We start from the raw sequence: 18964 nt of genomic DNA on the forward strand, positions 1-18964 counted from the left end.
GTCTCCAGTCTCAACTTTCGAGAGCTCAGATTTGGAAACATTTGATGAGGAAGCAAATGCATTCAATGTGTTTTTTAGGCCCCAAAGAGAAACACTGAATGAACATAGAACTAACACTGAATAGTATTCGTCCCTGTGTGATTGAAGTGTAGTTTAGGTAGTTTGTGGTAAGAACATGTCCCATCTGTAGGATTTAAACGGGGTTCTTGAGTTTGTTAGAAAAGAAACCATAAATCATTCAAGCTAATTACTACACAGTGAATTTGGCGCCTTTGGGGCTCAGTGAAGTTGCCCTCACTGCCATATCACAACCACACCAAATATGGATTTATCTACAGCTGAAACAAGTCTCCAACAAATTCACCAACTACTAGTATTTGTTAAACACAACAGTGCTGAGACATTCTAGTTTTTGATTGTAATTGAAATTGAATGTAAAATCCCTGACAAGTAACTTACATTCATCGTCTTGTTACAGCGTTCTGCTGGGAAACCTTGTGTCCAGTCCGTCATGTGGATGTCACTTTGACAGATATCACCCACCTAAACCTGGTTTGGCATGTCTGCTGAACATGGCAACAGCACTCCCTACAGCCAGTGGCCTCCCCCAGCAGGTCAATGCACCCCGCCACACTGCAGAAACTGCTCAGGAACGGCTCAAAGAACACGACAAACAGCCCTAAGCATTGGCCTTTCAACCTAAGCACATCCCTATCCAATCGAGCATCTGTGGGATGCACTGGAACAAGCCCAATCCACAAGGCCCCCCACTCCCCAACCCACAGGACCCAAAGGATTCGCTGCTACCGCCCCAGTGCCGGACACCACAGGACACCCCCAGAGATCCCATGTCAATCTCCTGATGGGTCAGAGCTGCTTTTAGAGCAGAGTACACAGTATTAGGCATGCGGTTTCAATGTTTGGGCTGCACTCCTCAGTTGAAACCAAAGAGCTGGAAGCTGGGTGCCACAGATTGGTAGAATAGTATAGAAAGGTGGACTAACACATCACTGCTTTGGTCTTTCATGGAATCCATTGAGATTCAAAAAAACTATTAATTCATGTCTGCCTTATGTGCACGCTTTCATCTACGCTTAGAAAACATTCTGTTTTAAAGAAAATATTCTTCAGTTGAAACCAAAAATCCTCACTGTGTGTCCACTCATTCTCACCTTTTGCTAATGGCCTCCCAGTTATTTCTGCCTTTCAGTTTCCACAAGTGCGTCCCAAAATGGTTTTGGACCTCTCCCTGCCAGAGCCTGGCTCTTCCATCAAAGCTTAAAGTTACACTTAAACAACTCCAAAAAGTTAAAGACCCCCTGCTTGACATACAGTAGATGTGTCCAAAAATAAGGCAGATAAAATAGCTGAGTCCTACAGTCCTTGAGCGTCATTACTGCTGCTAAGCCAAACGTTGGCACTGCCTTCCCCAGTCCTGGGCTTTCATAAAGCACGGTGGCATCAGATTGGGATTGGAAGCCAGCTCCGACTCTTTTCCTGTAGTGACTCAGGCCTCTATGGCCGAGTATGAGTCACTCCTCCAGTTCCGGGATCGATATTCAAAAAAGCAGGCAGACATGAATCAAATAACAATGAGTCAGTGTCAGAGAAAATCACCTCGCAGCCATTTAGAAATTAAGCACTCCAACTTTCTCCGTCTCATTTGCTCTCCAACACTTATTTTTAAAGTAACTTCAGTCTCTTGTTATTCAGTTCTGTTGTGAGACGCTTCAGTCTGTCCAACTCTCAAACTTGTCCCACTGTCAGCATCCTCTTCTCCTCCCCGCAACCTTCTCTCGCTTCTGTCTTTAATCTAGTCCTCACACACACACACATACACACTCTTACTGTAGAAGAGTCATTTACAAGATTGATTGGAACTCATTCGGTGTCCTATAATAGACGAGTATTAAAAAAGTTTCCTCCCTCTCATGCTATTTGTGAAATTGAATGGAAGGTAAAATGCATGCCAGAATTAGAAACGGGTTTCCGGTTTGCAGCAGCTGTGTGCGTGTGTTGTGTGTGTGTGTGTGTGTGTGTGTGTGTGTGTGTGTGTGTGTGTGTGTGTGTGTGTGTGTGCATAAAGAAAAGGTATTTGTTTGCATGCAGAAGAGATCCTCCTACACTCGCTTTAACACCTTATTATTTGCAGAAAATAGTTTATCACCTTTGCAGGCTGATAGAAATCTTCGATGATTCAGATTATGAAACCGGTCACATACAGTGCAGAGTGTTAGGCTGCATTAAAAGGACATGAAACGCACATAAAGACGGTGTTTTAATACACCATTGGAGAGGATGCTCTGTACATGCTTCATACATATGTTCATGAAATATGTACAGCATCGCACAGAGGAAACCCTTGATGAAATCAGAATGATTCAAAATTGTGTTGTAGTTTGATTAAGAACCAAATGTTAAGTATTTAACACAAAACTAATGATTTTATGGTTAATTATCAAAAATGACAATGAAAGTGAGGATGCTCTCAAGTGTAGCTCCATCACCTTCATACAAAGTGCAATAAAGAGACAAACCCTCAATCAAATCAATGTTTGCTGTGAGCTCCATTTGCCTTTAAAACAAACTTACAGTTTTACAAAGTGTGTAGCTGCTGATTGTTCCAACCATCCGGCTACAGTTGGGGGCCACACCAGTGTTATACATTTGGGGTCATTTTGAATCTGGGGTACAATCTGGTGTTTCCCTGCTTGTACTGTGTGATTGTACGTAAAACATGTGCACACTACTGTCTGCCAGGAACAGTATTTTGTCCTTTTTTGTTTTGTTTTTTGTTCATTTTCAAATTAGCCCAACATCCATCGCTGGTTCAAACCCTACAACAGGGGTCTAAAACTCGCGGGGATATTTTGTGGCCCCTTACTTGACATCAAAGTTTAGCGTTAGTGCGGCCATTTTTCTCACACACACCTACACAAGTCGTTGCCCTGGGCGTTTTATATTTTTTTATCACTTGTGGGCTACCATAGCTCCGGCTCATGACAGCAACGTGAATTAGCAACGTCAGTCACTTGAAACGTGATGTGGGACTGTCACCGAGTGGAGAGAAAATACATCCTGTCACCCAGTGGAAATGCATTTTGTTTTTTGTTTTTTTTTGCTTTTTTCTATCTGTGTGAAAACATGAACTTCAATAAGTCAAAGTACAGGTCCAAACTTACTGATGAGCATCTTCAAGCCATACTGAGGGTCGCAATTGCTTTCTCCCTCAAGTCCAATGTGGCTCAGTTGTGTAAGAGGAAGCCATGCCAGCTCTCTGGCAGCAAGGAACAGGTAAGAGGAGCCTATGTTCCGAAGAACCTTTCATGTTCAGAGTTGTTATTCATAAAGATTGAGAAGATTGGATCAGTTGTACTTTTTTTTAAATGCTTGAAACCCTTTTTTTGTGGAATACTTGATGCGGCCCAGCCTCACCCAGACTCTATCTCCAGCGGTTCCCAGGTAAGTTGAGTTTGAGACCCCTGCCCTACAACATGTGATTCTCCTGCTCTCTTACCTCGTCTTCCTGTTTCTCTTCATTGTCTATCTAATATGGCAAGAAACATAATCTAAACAACAGTATTTTGTACTAGAGGTGCACATATGCAGTCATGGACAAACAGGATTGTGTACACACAGTATGTGGGCTTGATACCTGTAAGTGAGTACTCCATATAACACTTTTTCAGTTTCTCAAGGACAGCTTCGAGTCCGTTTTTTTCCAATACAGTTTGCACATTACAAGAGTTGTGGTCACACAGGCACATCAAGGTGGAGGCCAGATTAACCCCAGCAGAGAGCTGCAGGGCCATCTGCAGTACTCAATAGGCCTGTGGCAGTACACTGAATTCACAGTTCAGTGTGTACACGAGTGTGGAAGTCACAGTTTGATTCAGTTTCGGTACAGCAGAAAAAACTAAATAAATCCACAATATGACATTTTTTTCATCTGTTTTGAAAAAATCGATCCAAATATGCATTGAAATGTGACATCTTGATAATCACAAGTTAACCACTAAACAAGCAGAGCTGTCTCAGCAGTCCTGTTTAAATTAACTTTGTTATCGTTGTTACTGGACACAGCAAGTTGCAGCTTTGTTCATTAACAAAGAGGATTGACTTTGTAAGTTAACACATTGTACAAGGTGAATCCAAGTCATGACTGCATAGATAATATAAATATCATAGAAATAGACTTTTGGTAGTAGTTGTTTGGATTACCAGGGGAACCAAACCGAAGACATCCCATCCTGAGCCATAATTCCTGACACAGATATGGGCTGGACTCCGACAAGCAGCAGAAGTTATTGCTAAAATGGGCACTTAAGTAAAGAAAGACGCTACCCAACCTGATAAGACTGAGTAGAAGTCTGCATTTTTTGTCCTCGGTGTCGCTACCTACTTCATAAAATAAAATTAAAGTCGCCGTTGAAAGGTAGACATGACAATCGGTCCTGTGTGCCCACCTCTCCATTAGGTCATATATGTCCTGTGCTATGGCCTGGCTGCTCACCATATGGCTGCAGGGACATGGAGAATCTCTCGCTCTCTAGTTTTCTCTCTCTGTGCCAAGCTCTGCTGTTCCTCCTCCATCCCTTCCCCTCCCTCTCTTCCGTCAGAGAACTCACCATGCTGAGCTGCCCGGGTGTACTCTCACCTCCCCCACTCCCTCCATCCATCTCTCTATCCTCCCATCCTTTCCTTATATCACACTCTCTCGTATTTCCCTCCACTTTCTGGTTGTGTTTGCAGCTCACCAGAGAAGAGATCACAGTTTTAAAGCACCGAAATTGAAAGTTTTGGCATAATATCCGCGAAAGAAGACCAGATTAGGGTTTCGGGAAACCCCACTAGAGACAGAAAGTGATGATTCATGCTAAAACTGACAGTTGTATTTAATACACAACAGTATGAGTGTACAGCATGTGATGCTTCTCAGCTCACCAAATCCTCACTTTTCTCTTTTCTCCTCATTTCCTCCTCTATTCTTCTCACCTCCCCCTTCCTCCTCTTTCTCTCGATATACTTCCCTGACTGCCTTCCCACCCACTCACTCCTCATCCTCGCTCTTTCTCTCTGTTTCTCACTCCTTCTCTCTCTTTCTACCACTCTCTGGTGCCTTCGACATTCTTTTGAAATTATGCTCATCTTATTATCAAGAAAAGTGTCTCTCTAAATATAATTTATTGTGATTCTCCTGACTAATTTCTCTTTGTCTCTAAAGCATGGAGCCATCAGGAAAAGGCTTACAAAAAGCGATAGTGAAAGACCAGCCACTGTAAATAGGTTCTCTCCTCGGGTCACAATTATCACAGGACACATCAGTGTTCCTGCTTGTGAACTATGTTCACTAAGAGCTGAGAAATACAGCCAAAAAAAATGTTTTGTCTTGTGGATTTCAACCAATTTTTTTTTTTTTCGCTCATGAGCTCAAGACAAAGTCCTTCTTTATTATAACCACACACCTTCTGTATTTTCTGGCACCGGAGAGGGAAGCAGCCAATGTTAGCTGCTTTGTTGCTGCGGCTGTGAAAATTGAAAAGGAGCTAGCATCTGAATCTCAAAGCGTGGCAGTTGGTGCAAAAAACAAACCTAACGCCAGTAATGCAGGAACATGAGACTGAATGGATATGACTGTAAAACGCAGTCGTGATCATTAACACATCACCAGCAGCGTGAGCAAAAGCACCACCGCTTAACTAAATTCACCACTGTTACAGCTATAAGGATATTATTTCATGTGCCAACCTGAAACTCGGTGGTTCCACTTTAACTACTCCTCAGCGAGCTGCTGAGCAGAGTGATTATTAGGACGGCGTTGATAGTATGTGGGAACGAGACAGAGACAGGGTTGAAATTCGTCCAATCACATTAGGCCAAAAAAATAAAAACAGTATTGACCTGCTACCACTGAGCAGCTCTCTGGGAAGAGTTCCTCCCGCAGCAAGTACAAGTTGTTTTAACACCATTGTTGGATCTATTAAACGCGATACAGAGATGCCAGTTTGTCCCAGTGGTCACTTGTGGTATTGCAGTGGAAATAAATCCCCTGGAGCCTGAAAAGTATTTCCCCACAGGGCACCTACATCTGCAAACAAAGTCCAGTATTACTCCTTACTCCATAGAATCCTTGGAGGTTTCAATTTTGTAAAACCTTTCCATACTTTTTATTTATTTATTTATTTTATTTAATCACAATGTGAAGGGTGCGTGCTGGAACCTGCAGCAGGGAAACACCGATGAACATAGCGAGAAAAGTTTTCTTTCTCATGCGCCAAGTGAGTGGGCGCCACTTCTGAGTCCAGGATCCAACCCTCCCATGTTTTACACACAAACCCCTTCCATAAAATGAGTCTGTCTTTATCAAGTTTCAATCAGCACAGAAGCTTTGCACCTAACATAACACAGAAAAGAGAAAATTGAAGAAAGACTGGAGGAAAAAATGAAGCAATGTTTCGGAATTTGCACATATTTTTGCTACTTAACTAAAACAAGCAAACACATGTCAGACACAGCGATATATTTAACAGCCGTGCTTGGTGCGTTTCATTGGCCTTTTAAGGCAAAACACTCTTGCAGCGTAATGCAAAAAATCACTTTAAACACACCCTCATAGGCTAAGAAACAGGCAAATGGAATTTAGCAAAGTATTTGAATTTTGTCAGTAATTTATATTTTTACACCCACAGTAACAATATGACATATTCCACTTATGTCTCTCAAAAATTGGATTCTTCTACATCTCAACTGCATTCTTAATTACATTTCAAGATAAACATATTTTCTGTCAGGTTACGTTTGTCTGTAACATTTCTAATGAGCACATCTTTGTCATTTACTCTACTGTTCACTCCTATGCCAAGGACTTTGTGGCTCTTTCAAACCGGAGGCCTTTCCTTCTACATCACAATCTAAAGCTTTCAGAGAATTTGCTTCAAAACAAAATGATGTTTCATATCAAACGAAACCGAGAATGTAGTTAATAGCACAGGAATGTAATTTTTGAGCAACAAGGTTATGTATATTTAGACAGTTTGGTGTTGTACTCAGTGATGAGTACTGAGACTGAGGCAAACAAAACTGAACTTTTGAGCTAAATAAGACCCATCCATCCATCCATCCATTATCTATACACCGCTTAATCCTCACTGGGGTCGCGGGGGGCTGGAGTCTATGCCAGATGACTCAGGGTGAAGACAGGGGACACCCTGGACAGGTCACCAGTCTATCACAGGGCTACACTTAGAGACAGACAACCAAGCACACACACATTCACACCTACGGACAATTTAGAATCACCAATTAACCTCAACATGTTTTTGGACTGGTGGGAGGAAGCTGGAGAACCCGGAGAGAACCCACGCTGCACAGGGAGAACACGCATACTCCATGCAGAAAGATCCCGGGTGTCCTCACCGGGACGCAAACTGGCGACCTTCTTGCTGTGCGGCAACGGTGCTAACCACCGAGCCACCTTGCAGTCCTGCTAAACAAGATACATGAATTTAAAAAATCTGATAATACATTGGCCAAAAACATTCCTCTCTATATCTAAAACTTAAGGATCATAATCCCTCAAATGTGGTAACTAAATAATTGTGAGCAAGACTGAGACTGACAACAAACTCTTCAAACTAACTACTTCACACATGTTTACACGCTCAGTTCCTACAATCCCATCACTTCAGCTAAATACCGTTTCAAATAAAGTTCTGGGGCTGCAAGGTGGTGCAGTTGGTAGCACCTAGAAGGTCACTGGTTCGCGTCCCGATGAGGACACCCGGGATCTTTCTGCGTGGAGTTTGCATGTGGGTTCTCTCCAGGTTCTCCGACTTCTTCCCACAGGTCCAAAAACATGTTAATTGGTGATTCTAAATTGTCTGTAGGTATGAATGTGAGTGTGCTTGATTGTCTGTCTCTAAGTGTAGCCCTGTGATAGACTGGTCCAGGGTGTCCCCTGCCTTCTGAGTCAGCTGGGATAAACTCCAGCTCCCCTGCGACCCTAGTGAGGATTAAGCGGTGTATAGATAACAGAAAGATGGATAAAGTTCTATTTTTAAAAACAAATAATAATAATGATGCCTGAAATATAATTAAGATAAATCAAGTTTATACAATCAAACACTTCCCAGCAGTCTTAAAGGACTGGTGGACTCGCAGCATGTCACCTGGTATGTGCAGAAAGGTTTAAGGGTGAAGTAACATGGTGGCTCAAAACATGTACGGTGCTACCACTGGAAGTCAATAAGCCAACAACAACAGACCCCCCGCCGGTCATTTAATCGATTATTGGCTGCAGACTCCCAACCTGGCCTTTGGATAAATGGCCCAGCAGCGGTCTGGGGCCCGTTAGGAGGGCGTTCTCTACTGTAGCTCTGTGCTGTTCGTCAAGGTCTGCAGCTCATCATCATTCTCAGCTGAGGGGATGTTCAAAAGCACAGTAGCAGTGGGAAGATGGTTAAAAAAAAAAGAAAAAAAAAGTGTGAAAAGAAGAGCGATGAGAAGGCACTTGGCTCTGTCACACAACCTTATTAGTTAAGCGAACACGCTAACATACAAACACACACACTTATAATTAGACAAATAGGCACGACTATTCTTGGATTCCGTTTAATACGAGATAAAGCACAGAGTGTAGAGGAGTGAAGGAGGGAGTGAAATTAAAAAAAAATAAAAGACAGAACAAAAGATAAAGAGAAAAAAGAGAGAGAGGGTGGGATGAAGGGAGGGATGAGAGAGAGAGAGAGACAGAGAGAGAGAGAGAGAGAGAGAGGAGGGACAGATGGAGAGAGCACCAGAGCCAACAGCAGAGCTAAGTGGGTAGTGTGCTCCCCAGACAGCGCTCCATATGGCCTGGCAATGCCATACACAGCCAGGCAGCACAAACACACATATACACAGCATGTATACACACACACACACACGTACCCAAATACTCCTCCACACAAACAATCCAGTTCGCACACGTAGTGCATATTCACACATTAATTACCATGTACCCACACATGTAGAGAGCTCGGTCTGAAGGGGGATTTTTAATTTAATGTTTTTTTTGTATACGGACAAGCATGTAGTATCTACTACACCACAACATGTATGGCGTAGGCTCATTTGCAATGCATGTTCCTGCAACCCACCCCCCACTCTTAAAAAATACAGTCAAACCATATACTGATATTTAAAGGTACCAATTTGCTGCAAAAAACATTGCCTTTTTTTTGTATTAGCTACAGTGTTTGCAGCAGAGATTCATCCTGCTCAAAAAGCTGCACGCAAATGTTTCTCCGCAAGCCACGAGGGGAGCGCTTGTTTGGTCAGTGCACAGCTTTTACGAGCGGTAACACTCCCTTCAGCTGTGTTCACTGATTTATTATGTACACTATTTATGTGTGTGATTTGGAACGAAGACATGCCAAGAATTGGTTCAGTGTTTTTAGATCATTGCTCCCAACTGGTATGTTTGTCCAATGCTGTGGCTGTCCATAAGGTGCTTATTGGGGTGGAAAACAAGGTCACCTTTGACTTGGACCACTCCATTACAAACAAAAAAAATGCATGTTTGCACCAGGTCAGCAAACGTGAGCGATTCGAACCTAGCACCATGTGCCAATCACCAGATTCCACACGACGAACTGATTGGATGCAATGGTCATTTTTTCCAATGGTTAATACAATGTTATACACAACAAAGAGATCTGGAGAGGCAGCAACATTGCTTCAGTGACGTGCAACATTTAGGCTCCTCATAATTATTACAAAATAACTCAGTCACAATTATTGAGCTGACAGAGATCCTTTTCCTGTCACCTGTATACAAACAGCTCAACAAAACTAACACCAACGTCATGTTTCCATCACCTTCGTTTTACACCGTTGGCACAGTCTTCTCCTGCTAGGATTTTAATGGCACCAGCACGAGGCATTAACTTGAAATATTCAACAAACTGCATTTCGATGAGCATCTATTGACGTTACTGCCATGAATTCAGAAAAGCCCAATATTGCAATGCAATACTGGAGCTAATAACTGCTGTGAAAAGGTGCTAATATCACTGATCTAAAACAAATACAGGCATAAAATCAACAGAGAAAAAAAATGTATTTTTTACTATTATTTAGTATGACTGTTAAAAATAAAACATTTCATGATTGTGACAGCACTAGCAATATTATAACTATATCAAGTAATGCAGGTCACATGTTAACCAGGAGTTTTGTCTATAATGGCTTCAGTATGTAATTTTATTTTTTCTAATAGTGCAACTGCAGGTTCAACAGTTGTCCCAGTTTTCTAGAACAGACAGCGAAACAACTACACCCACTTTACACGACTGGCCAGGTGTGTGAGCGTCTAAAAGCAGGGCGAGCTATGAACTTATAAAGCTCTCCTCCTTCTCATTCTTAACAAAACCACTTCTGTCACCTGTGAGGCTACAACCACAAATGCTGTCGAGGAGAGACGGCCTCAAAGGTTCAGTGTGTCAAGAATACAAAGAAACACAAAATACACATTTTTTTTCATGAAAAACACCAAGGAGGCAAGTGGACTGCAGCCAGGAGAAGACTGTGACAGCAAGTTCTCTGTATGGAACTTCCAACATAGAGATTTTTTTTTACCCTTAGAGGACAACCTCACTTTTGTTTTAAGCAGACTGAAAGAGCATCAGAATCCAACCATGTCCCAGTGCTCTTCTCCTGTTCACCAAACATTTTCAGCTACCTCAACTTCATCACACTGAGCCTGTTGCCTTTGCAAACATTTCACCAATTTAGCATGTGACCAATACCATCCATCCATCCATCCATCCATTATCTATACACCGCTTAATCCTCACTAGGGTCATGGGGGGCTGGAGTCTATCCCAGCCAACTTAGGGCGAAGGCAGCAGACAACCTGGACAGGTCACCAGTCTATCACAGGGCCACACTTAGAGACAGACAACCAAGCACACTCACATTCACACCTACGGACAATTTAGAATCACCAATTAACCTCAGCATGTTTTTGGACCTTGTGGGAGGAAGCCGGAGAACCCGGAGAGAACCCACGCTGCACGGGGAGAACATGCAAACTCCACACAGAAAGATTCCGGTGCCCCCACCGGGACGTGAACCGGCAACCTTCTTGCTGTGAGGCAACAGTGCTACTAACTGCACCACTGTGACCAATACATTTTCCTAAATATCATCAACAAAACATGGTGATTAATCGCTTCTTCTAAACAGCTGATACAAATATTCTGTATTGATTACCAAATATATAATCTTTTTGTAATCCTAAACTATCAACTAGAAACAGGTTTCATATTCAACTTTGGTTTAAGAAAACCATTTTGTGTTGACTGGGCCCATTATTTAAAGTGCGCTTTATAAAGAAAACTGTACTTTGACATGAAAGTTCAAAATCCATGTCCACATTCAAACTCATCCATCTACTAACTAAATTATCCATTGTTCCCAACATGCATTTTTGGGAGCCAATATGACCCTATACAGAATATAAAAATAGCTTCTCTACGTCTCCAGCTTTCCATGACATGATCACATTTCTGAGATTTTGAAGGCAAAGACACCGGATGGTTTATCTCCATAAAGTGTGCAGCAGCTGAATAAATCATATTCCCACATCTTTTGTGTACTTTTGTGTTGTGCGATTCTTTGAGTTCTCTTGATGTTCAGCCTACATATCCTTTTCCACTCTTGACACCCCTTGTTTCACTTGAGATCACGCCACTGATTTGTACTGTTTTGTATTGTATTGTTGCATTGTACACAAGTCATCTGGATTACAGTTTGCAGATATTTTTTTGTTTTGATGGACCGTCCCTTGTATTAGCTCCTCTTTTGAACGCTGCTCTTGGCCTTTCCCTGCAAAGATTTCTTCCAGATTCATCTTTCTGTGGTATTTGCCAGTATTTGTGGAGTCCTTTTTAATAGCTTCTGAAGCTCTCGATTGTGCTCCACTATCACCAAGAGGTGGCGCTCACAATCACAGTTTATTTTTTTTGTTTGTTTGTTTGATGGCATCTATAGTAGTCGACTATACAAGACTGTCTGTATGGGAGCAAGTTTTCTAAGTGTCCGTGGTGGCTACTATCTGCTCTAAGAAATGAAAATGACATCAGTAAATAAGTTGCATGTTTCTAAACTGTCAAAAGGTTGAAAAAGGTCAATCCTAGAGAGCTTTTTTTGGCACGTGATTGTCAGTCTTTTCATTAAGAAGCTGATGGAATCCCTTCAGTTATAACTCAGTCCCAAACTATGCAAATATCACCCAAGAAATGTTCATGTGAGAATATTACTAAAAATTCATTTACACTCATTTCCTCTAAAAACCCAAGTCTAAAGAGGCAAAGTGTGGAGTAAGCAGAAATGGACAAGTTACTGCAGAGAGTCAGTAATAATTTAAGAGTTCAACTTTTTCTTCTACCCAATAAGTTGGGCTAATCTGAGGTTTTGTTAAAAAGCTGTAAGTGATTGCTGGTGTTTCCTGACTTGTAGCAATGCTGCAGGCACTCCAATTACACAAAAATAAGACCTAAGTTACAGCAACAATGGGATATCCTTACAGGAGTCTCTGAATAAACACGAGTTACATGTTTGCAAGTCTACATAACATCAAATCATAGAATGCTCATTCGTTTCTGTTCACTACAACTGAAATTACATGACATTCATTGCGTGTTATATCAGGTAAAGACGGAACCCTCTCCAACATACAGAAATGTGAGAGTGTGTCAAGTCCTTTCCAGATCCCCGCTGGAGCAGAGACTCATGGGAAGACCAGGATAACAGCCAATCCCTGAAGGAAGTGAGGAAGTGACTCCTCGCCAATCCCAGGGCTCACCGAGGTTACTACGGGGCTGCTGGGCCATCGCCATGGTACCCTGCTATCAGGGGACACCTGGCCAATCACATTTGTTGATGTGAGGTGTAAACATCCTCACTCTGCAATGCATCCATGTTGCATTTACAGCCGTGTTAAGGAAGGAGTAGGGATGGAGATGTAAGAACCAGACATGACCAATCAATTTGCAACAGCACAAAAAAAAGCATGCATATAACCTATAAAAGATCTACTGTTTATGCTCGGTGTTACGAAGACTATACCACCATATTCATAGGCTGCTCAAACGACATGTAATTATTTCAGTAACTTGTCCAAAAATTCAGAAACCTCACAACATTGTGGGGTTTAATTAGTTACACTCAATGCAAACACTGGTATGCAAATGCATTATTATCATAAAAATGTATTTCATTATTGTGGCTAATAAACTTAATAACAGAAAATATGCGTATTTAAAATCGCACAAGGTCATTAATAGCACAAATTGTGACACGGCGATATAATCATTTGAAGGCCTTGCATACAGTGATTAGCTACAGCTGAAGGATTATATGTTCCCCTACAGACTAAGAAACTTCTACAACTCCTGGTCTTATTAAAAGTTTAAAAACCCCAAGAGATTAATGCAAAAAAAAAAGTACACAGGGGTCAAGTTTAAAACAAGCCACAGCCTCTCCACAGCGCTTTCTGATTGCCAGCAGCTCAATCAACAGCTCACCAGAAGTCCTTTTCTGTCTCCACTCAGCCGATCAACCTGACAAACGGTTGGCAGGAGCTGACCGTCAGCAGCCAGGTTTCCCTGCCCACTTTATTTCCTACAGGTGTTACAATAATTCTGTGAAAGAAAAAAAAAAAAACGCTATGTCTCCAGAAATACACAATGAGCAAGTGGATGTCTGCCATCAAGGGATTCCCTGAATGACCAAAATTCAGCTCGATACTGTTTAAGTCCCTCTGGTCATTGATTTAACCCTTAAAAACTCCTCTCTGTTTATAGGATTATTTCCATGAAAATAATCCCTTCCTGTCCCAAGATGCCTTTGCGGTAGCGCTATACCACAGCGTCCTTTACAATGAGTGGATGTATAAAATCCTCTCTCTGTCCCAGCCGTCCTTCACTAGCTGCAGTTCGAGCCAAACATTGTAAAACTACTCTATGCAACAAAATGTAGTATTGAAGTAATTCAGCCATACATGTTCAAACCAGAAGGAAGAAGACAAAAAAATGGTACAGAAAGCACCACCCTACAAGTAGACAGGATTGGTTCTTTAGGTTTGTTTCATATAAATACCAGATGTTTTTCCGTCATCGGTACGCTGCAGAAATGCTCATCTATGACATTAACGGCTTATTTCGTTCGTGAGTCTTCTAGCATATAAGAAGCACTATAAAGTTTGAAATTGCTTCTTTATCAGAAGGGGTTTTTAAAAGAAAACTGATGGTTTATCAGGCCCCACCTTTCCAGCTAACAATGCTAATCCTGCCTGGTTGGTGCGTGATGGACTCACCAGCAGTTTTAAAAACTACAACAAGCAAGAACAATTTCTCAAGCACCAAACTAGAAGCTAAAACATCTTTGGTATTTCATGGGACTGCACTAATAAATTCAGGCTTAAACAAACCTCTTTTGAACTTCTCTTGCTGTTAGCCATACAGCTAATTAGCACAGCTGACAAATGTTTAGATAGCAACAAAACCTGAGATAAAGCTAAGATACAGTAATAATTTATACACACATTAGTATACTGCATACTGTATGATAGGCAGTTTGGTGAACAATAAATAAATTTAGGCTATAATTAGCCAGTTTAAGCTACAAATAGGTGTGTAAGTTAAAATATATGAGATTACTGTCAAATTAAGACAACAAAACCTAACCGGCAACCATTTACAATAAAGAAGCTAACAATTCTTTGTTACTTTCATTCACTAATTATGTAATAAAAGTTTGTTTTTGTTACAGAAGTATGAATTATGTAATACTGAAAGAGGATAACTCTATACCATCATGCTAATGCTACATTCAGACATCAGCACTATGTAGCAGCTACGTTAGCAAAGCAGAGATAGCAATGAAGAAGAAGGCTCAGAAAATACAGTCAACTGAAAATTAATTAGTGTCAAAGTAAAACTACGAAAGTTAACCAGGAAAAATTTACAATTTAGAGGCAATTTAGAAGTCAAAAATCATAAGAAGTTATAAAAAATGAAGTAATGAACTGTACATTAAATGGACTAAAAGATGTAAATGGGTAAACAAACAGAGAATTCAATAAATAAAATTAATTCTAAGAAGAAGAAGAAAAATAAATAATATCAAATCAATCAAAAGCCTGACTAAAAGTTAGGTCTTGAGTTTGTTTTTAAAAATATCAACACTCTCTGCTGCCCTCAGGTCTTCCGGAAGGCTGTTCCAGAGATGTGGGCTGTAATAGCAAAGTGCTGCCTTGTCATATGTTTTTTTTCTGGCTTTAGGTTTAATTAAAAAGCCACTACCAGAAAACCTGGGGGTTCTAGAGGGTTTCTAAGATAAAAGCAAATCAGATAAATGGACCAAGACTGTTAGAACTGCATAAACTAATAAAAAGGAACCTAAAATGAACCATCATGCATTCAGTAATTAGCACTAGCTGTTAAGTTAGCAAGGCAAGGTTCCCAAACAGAAGGCTCCAGCAAGAAACCGACATAGAATAGCTAAACCATAGCTTAAAAAACTGGCCAGCTTTATGTGTATGTTCTTTGGTACAAATGTTGGCTAACTGCTAATTTCCCATTATATTGATACAGCCCAATATGACAAATTACACAGCTAGTTCAAGGAGCTCAACGGCCTTCCTGGTTTGCTGTCGTTGGTATTAAAAACCACTTTATGGACATGATATACTCTCTGTCCCAGCTCAGTGGCCCTGGCAGAAAGGATACTAACTCCAGTGTCTGGTGTTCAAAGGAATAATGTGGGGAATACTGACCGGAAAAGCACAGATTGTATAATGTTATAAATGGGGGCCATATTGTGGGATTCCTCAGAGAAGCAGATGTGCTCCAGCTGACTTACTCTGTAATCCCACCTCACTCACTGATCCAACACACACACACACACATGCACACACACTCCAATTCACACACATGCAGTGCACACAGATAGAACATAAACAAGCTTTATCCTTTGATCATTGTGTGCAAAAAGAAGACATTACTGGCTGCAGAAGTCACTGTGAGCAGAAATGCACGGAAACTCGTGCGCAAATAAGCTAGCAGAGACGGAGGTCCTCATATAACATCAAAGAGCCAAAATGACAGAGTCTGTTTCAAGTAACATTGGCAATTCAAGTCTGTATTAACAACTACTGATCAAATAAGCAGCCTTTATACACACACACACACACACACACACACACACACATACACACAGTGGTGAAGGAAAGATGATCACTGAGCGGTTCCATTATAAAGAATTGCTCCTGACCAACCCATCAAGCATCCAATCCCCACTAATTGGAGACGAGATGGGATGCGTTATTACAGAGAAAGCTAACCTCTAACCACCTGCACTCTCAGTATGATGCTAGTTGGAAAGCTTGCAAATAAAGAGAGGCGTTCCATTTACAGGTTTAGCACAACTGCCATAAAGCAGCCACGATTGTTGGAAGTATATTCAGATTGTTTCTTTGCTGTAATCCCTAACCATGCTTACTTCTGCAATGCTGCTTGGGGACTCATAGTTAACTTCTGTACTAAGGATCCTGTTTTAAGTGGTGATTCAACTGGTGCCCATTCAAAAGCTGAAAATGGTACAGCAAATTATACCCATGCATTGAGGTTTTACTTTTCACAACCCTTGGTAACCAACAACATCCCTACTACTTTGCAGCACTAATTGTCTGAAAAGCCTATTTTTATATGGTTCAAAGTGGGAAAAAGATAGCAAGCATGAAAACATTTAGCTGAGCTAGCTGAAGGTCCTCCAAGGCTGAATCGACTATCGTGCACCATATCTGCTATTCAGTTGCTCATATATGGGATCAGAAAACATAATTTAAACATTTAAGCAGCAAAACTTGCCACAAATGGTGCACAAGGGTTTTGTTTCCACTTCAACTTTTTGGAACTTTTGCCATTGATCAGTTATACAGCTTAACCACGCTGACCTTTGAGGGAAAGGAGCACTTAGTGCATAGCAGAAGAAGGTATTAAGGTCTACTCGCATAATCTCCTTTTTCATATTCTATATTGCTTATATAACTAGAGTCAATGGCACAAACACCTAAATCTCTTGAATAAACGTCATTGTCTGTTTCACAACCAATCCAACTAGCAGGCAGCTAGCTTAGGACTGGGACTGACTGTGGCTAGTATGCAAGCATTAGCTAGCTAGTTAGCGAGCCGCCATCAATGCAGAATGCCGCAGTCAGAACAGTACTTGTTCATGCTACACGTCGATCAGCATCCACTGATACTGTTACATCCATCCATCCATTATCTATACACCGCTTAATCCTCACTAGGGTCGCGGGGGTGCTGGAGCCTATCCCAGCCGACTTAGGGCGAAGGCAGGGGACACCCTGGACAGGTCGGATACTGTTACACTCGAGTTTCTTTCAAAAACATCCGATATTTAAGTGGCACCCAATTTTTGTGTGTCATCAGAGAAGCATACATCCACCCATAAATCACAATCTTTCATCTCAACCTACTTAGTAAAATTTGAATTTCAAAAAAAATGAAAAATACAGCTTTGCCAGAGAGCATTTCAACAGTACATATGGCAGTATTCAGAAAAAAACAATCAAACTTTGTTGGTAAGCGTTGGTGAGTGTTATAGATATAGATGACACCAAATGACTGCTGCCACACTTCTAGTTTTATGTTTTCATGGGAGTTGTTTCTTCTGTGTAATCACTGTTTTAAAAAATATTGCAATTACACCACGTTGTTGAAACATGTTTGATTTTCAAACCAACCAACTAAACATAAACTTCATTTGCCATTTCTGCTGCAATTTTAAGACCTTTGACGTGTGAATTTTGTCATTTTTAAGGACAATTAGGGCCTAAATGGACACCCTGCAACAAATCCTAATGCATTGTTCATCTCGTTTCCATGTGAAATTCCAGACACATGTGAGAAGAACTTGAAGTGAAATATGTCACGCACACAAACTCATGATGGAAGTCATTTCTCCAGACAAGCAGTTTGGCAGGAGATCCAGGCAGACCGTAAAAAGCATCTGAATCCAGTCTTGAGCCAGCGACTCTACGGAGGAGGAGGACGGCAACCTCAGCTAGTCTAATGACTCAACCGGCAATGGAGTGGACTTATCAGACAGCCACGTCCATCTTTACAGCGGAAGCCATGCAGTAGCTGTCTGGTAGATGACAGACAGCGAGTGTGTGTGTGTGTGTGTGTGTGTGTTTAACAGGAAACAAACTCACTCAGAAGGTAAGAAGTGTGGCTACAATACAGTTTCACTGACATCAGCTGAGGCATATTTCCTAAATATAAATTTAAAAGTCTAAAAAAGGTGCCTGTGCAATTCCTTTCCACTTAGAGTATTATACAAATTGCATAATAATGGCTTGAGTCACACTTGCAAAAGATAGTCACCGCAGCGCCGGTTTATCTTTTATACCGTTGACTCATCCGAGGTGTAAAATGGATTTCACTACAAACACATGAATATGAGGCTTAAGAACAGACTGCTGATTGGAGGTTATGTGCCACTGAAATGACGCTAATGTGACGCAAAAGCAACTATTAGCTTGCATTTTTTAACTCTTAATGGCAGGTTTAATTTCCATATTGTCTGGGTGGTTTTGAGCTGGCGGTTGAATAACAACTCACCGGACGTCGTTTTGCTGCGGAGGTTTCTTCTGCCCAACCAGGTTCACCGTTCTTGCTTGGATGGGCTTCTCTTCTCTGAAACACACAATGTCAGAAAAACAGAGTTAGTGCAACACTTGGCTGTTACTTTGTTTTGGTTTTTAATACGTTCCCTGCACTTTTAATCACTCAGTATACAACAAACAATGTTTAGCTCAGAGAATTCAGTTAGACTCATAAGATAACTAAGTTCCATTTGGACACACTTCACTATCCTGTAGACTTGTGGCCTT

At 41.2% G+C, this 18964-nt stretch overlaps 1 protein-coding gene across 2 annotated transcripts in view; it reads right to left on the bottom strand.

Moving 5' to 3' along the window:
* rims1a (regulating synaptic membrane exocytosis 1a) overlaps positions 1–18964 on the bottom strand; it is a 122317-nt gene that overhangs the window by 91589 nt on the left and 11764 nt on the right. For both annotated transcript variants that reach the window (XM_008290557.1, XM_008290556.1), the window contains exon 2: positions 18693–18767. In XM_008290557.1, the coding sequence (XP_008288779.1) occupies positions 18693–18767 (75 nt within the window). The remainder of the gene's footprint in view (positions 1–18692; positions 18768–18964) is intronic.

The sequence above is a fragment of the Stegastes partitus genome, unplaced genomic scaffold (genome assembly GCF_000690725.1).
Source record: "Stegastes partitus isolate 25-593 unplaced genomic scaffold, Stegastes_partitus-1.0.2 Scaffold683, whole genome shotgun sequence".
Taxonomy (NCBI): domain Eukaryota; kingdom Metazoa; phylum Chordata; class Actinopteri; family Pomacentridae; genus Stegastes; species Stegastes partitus.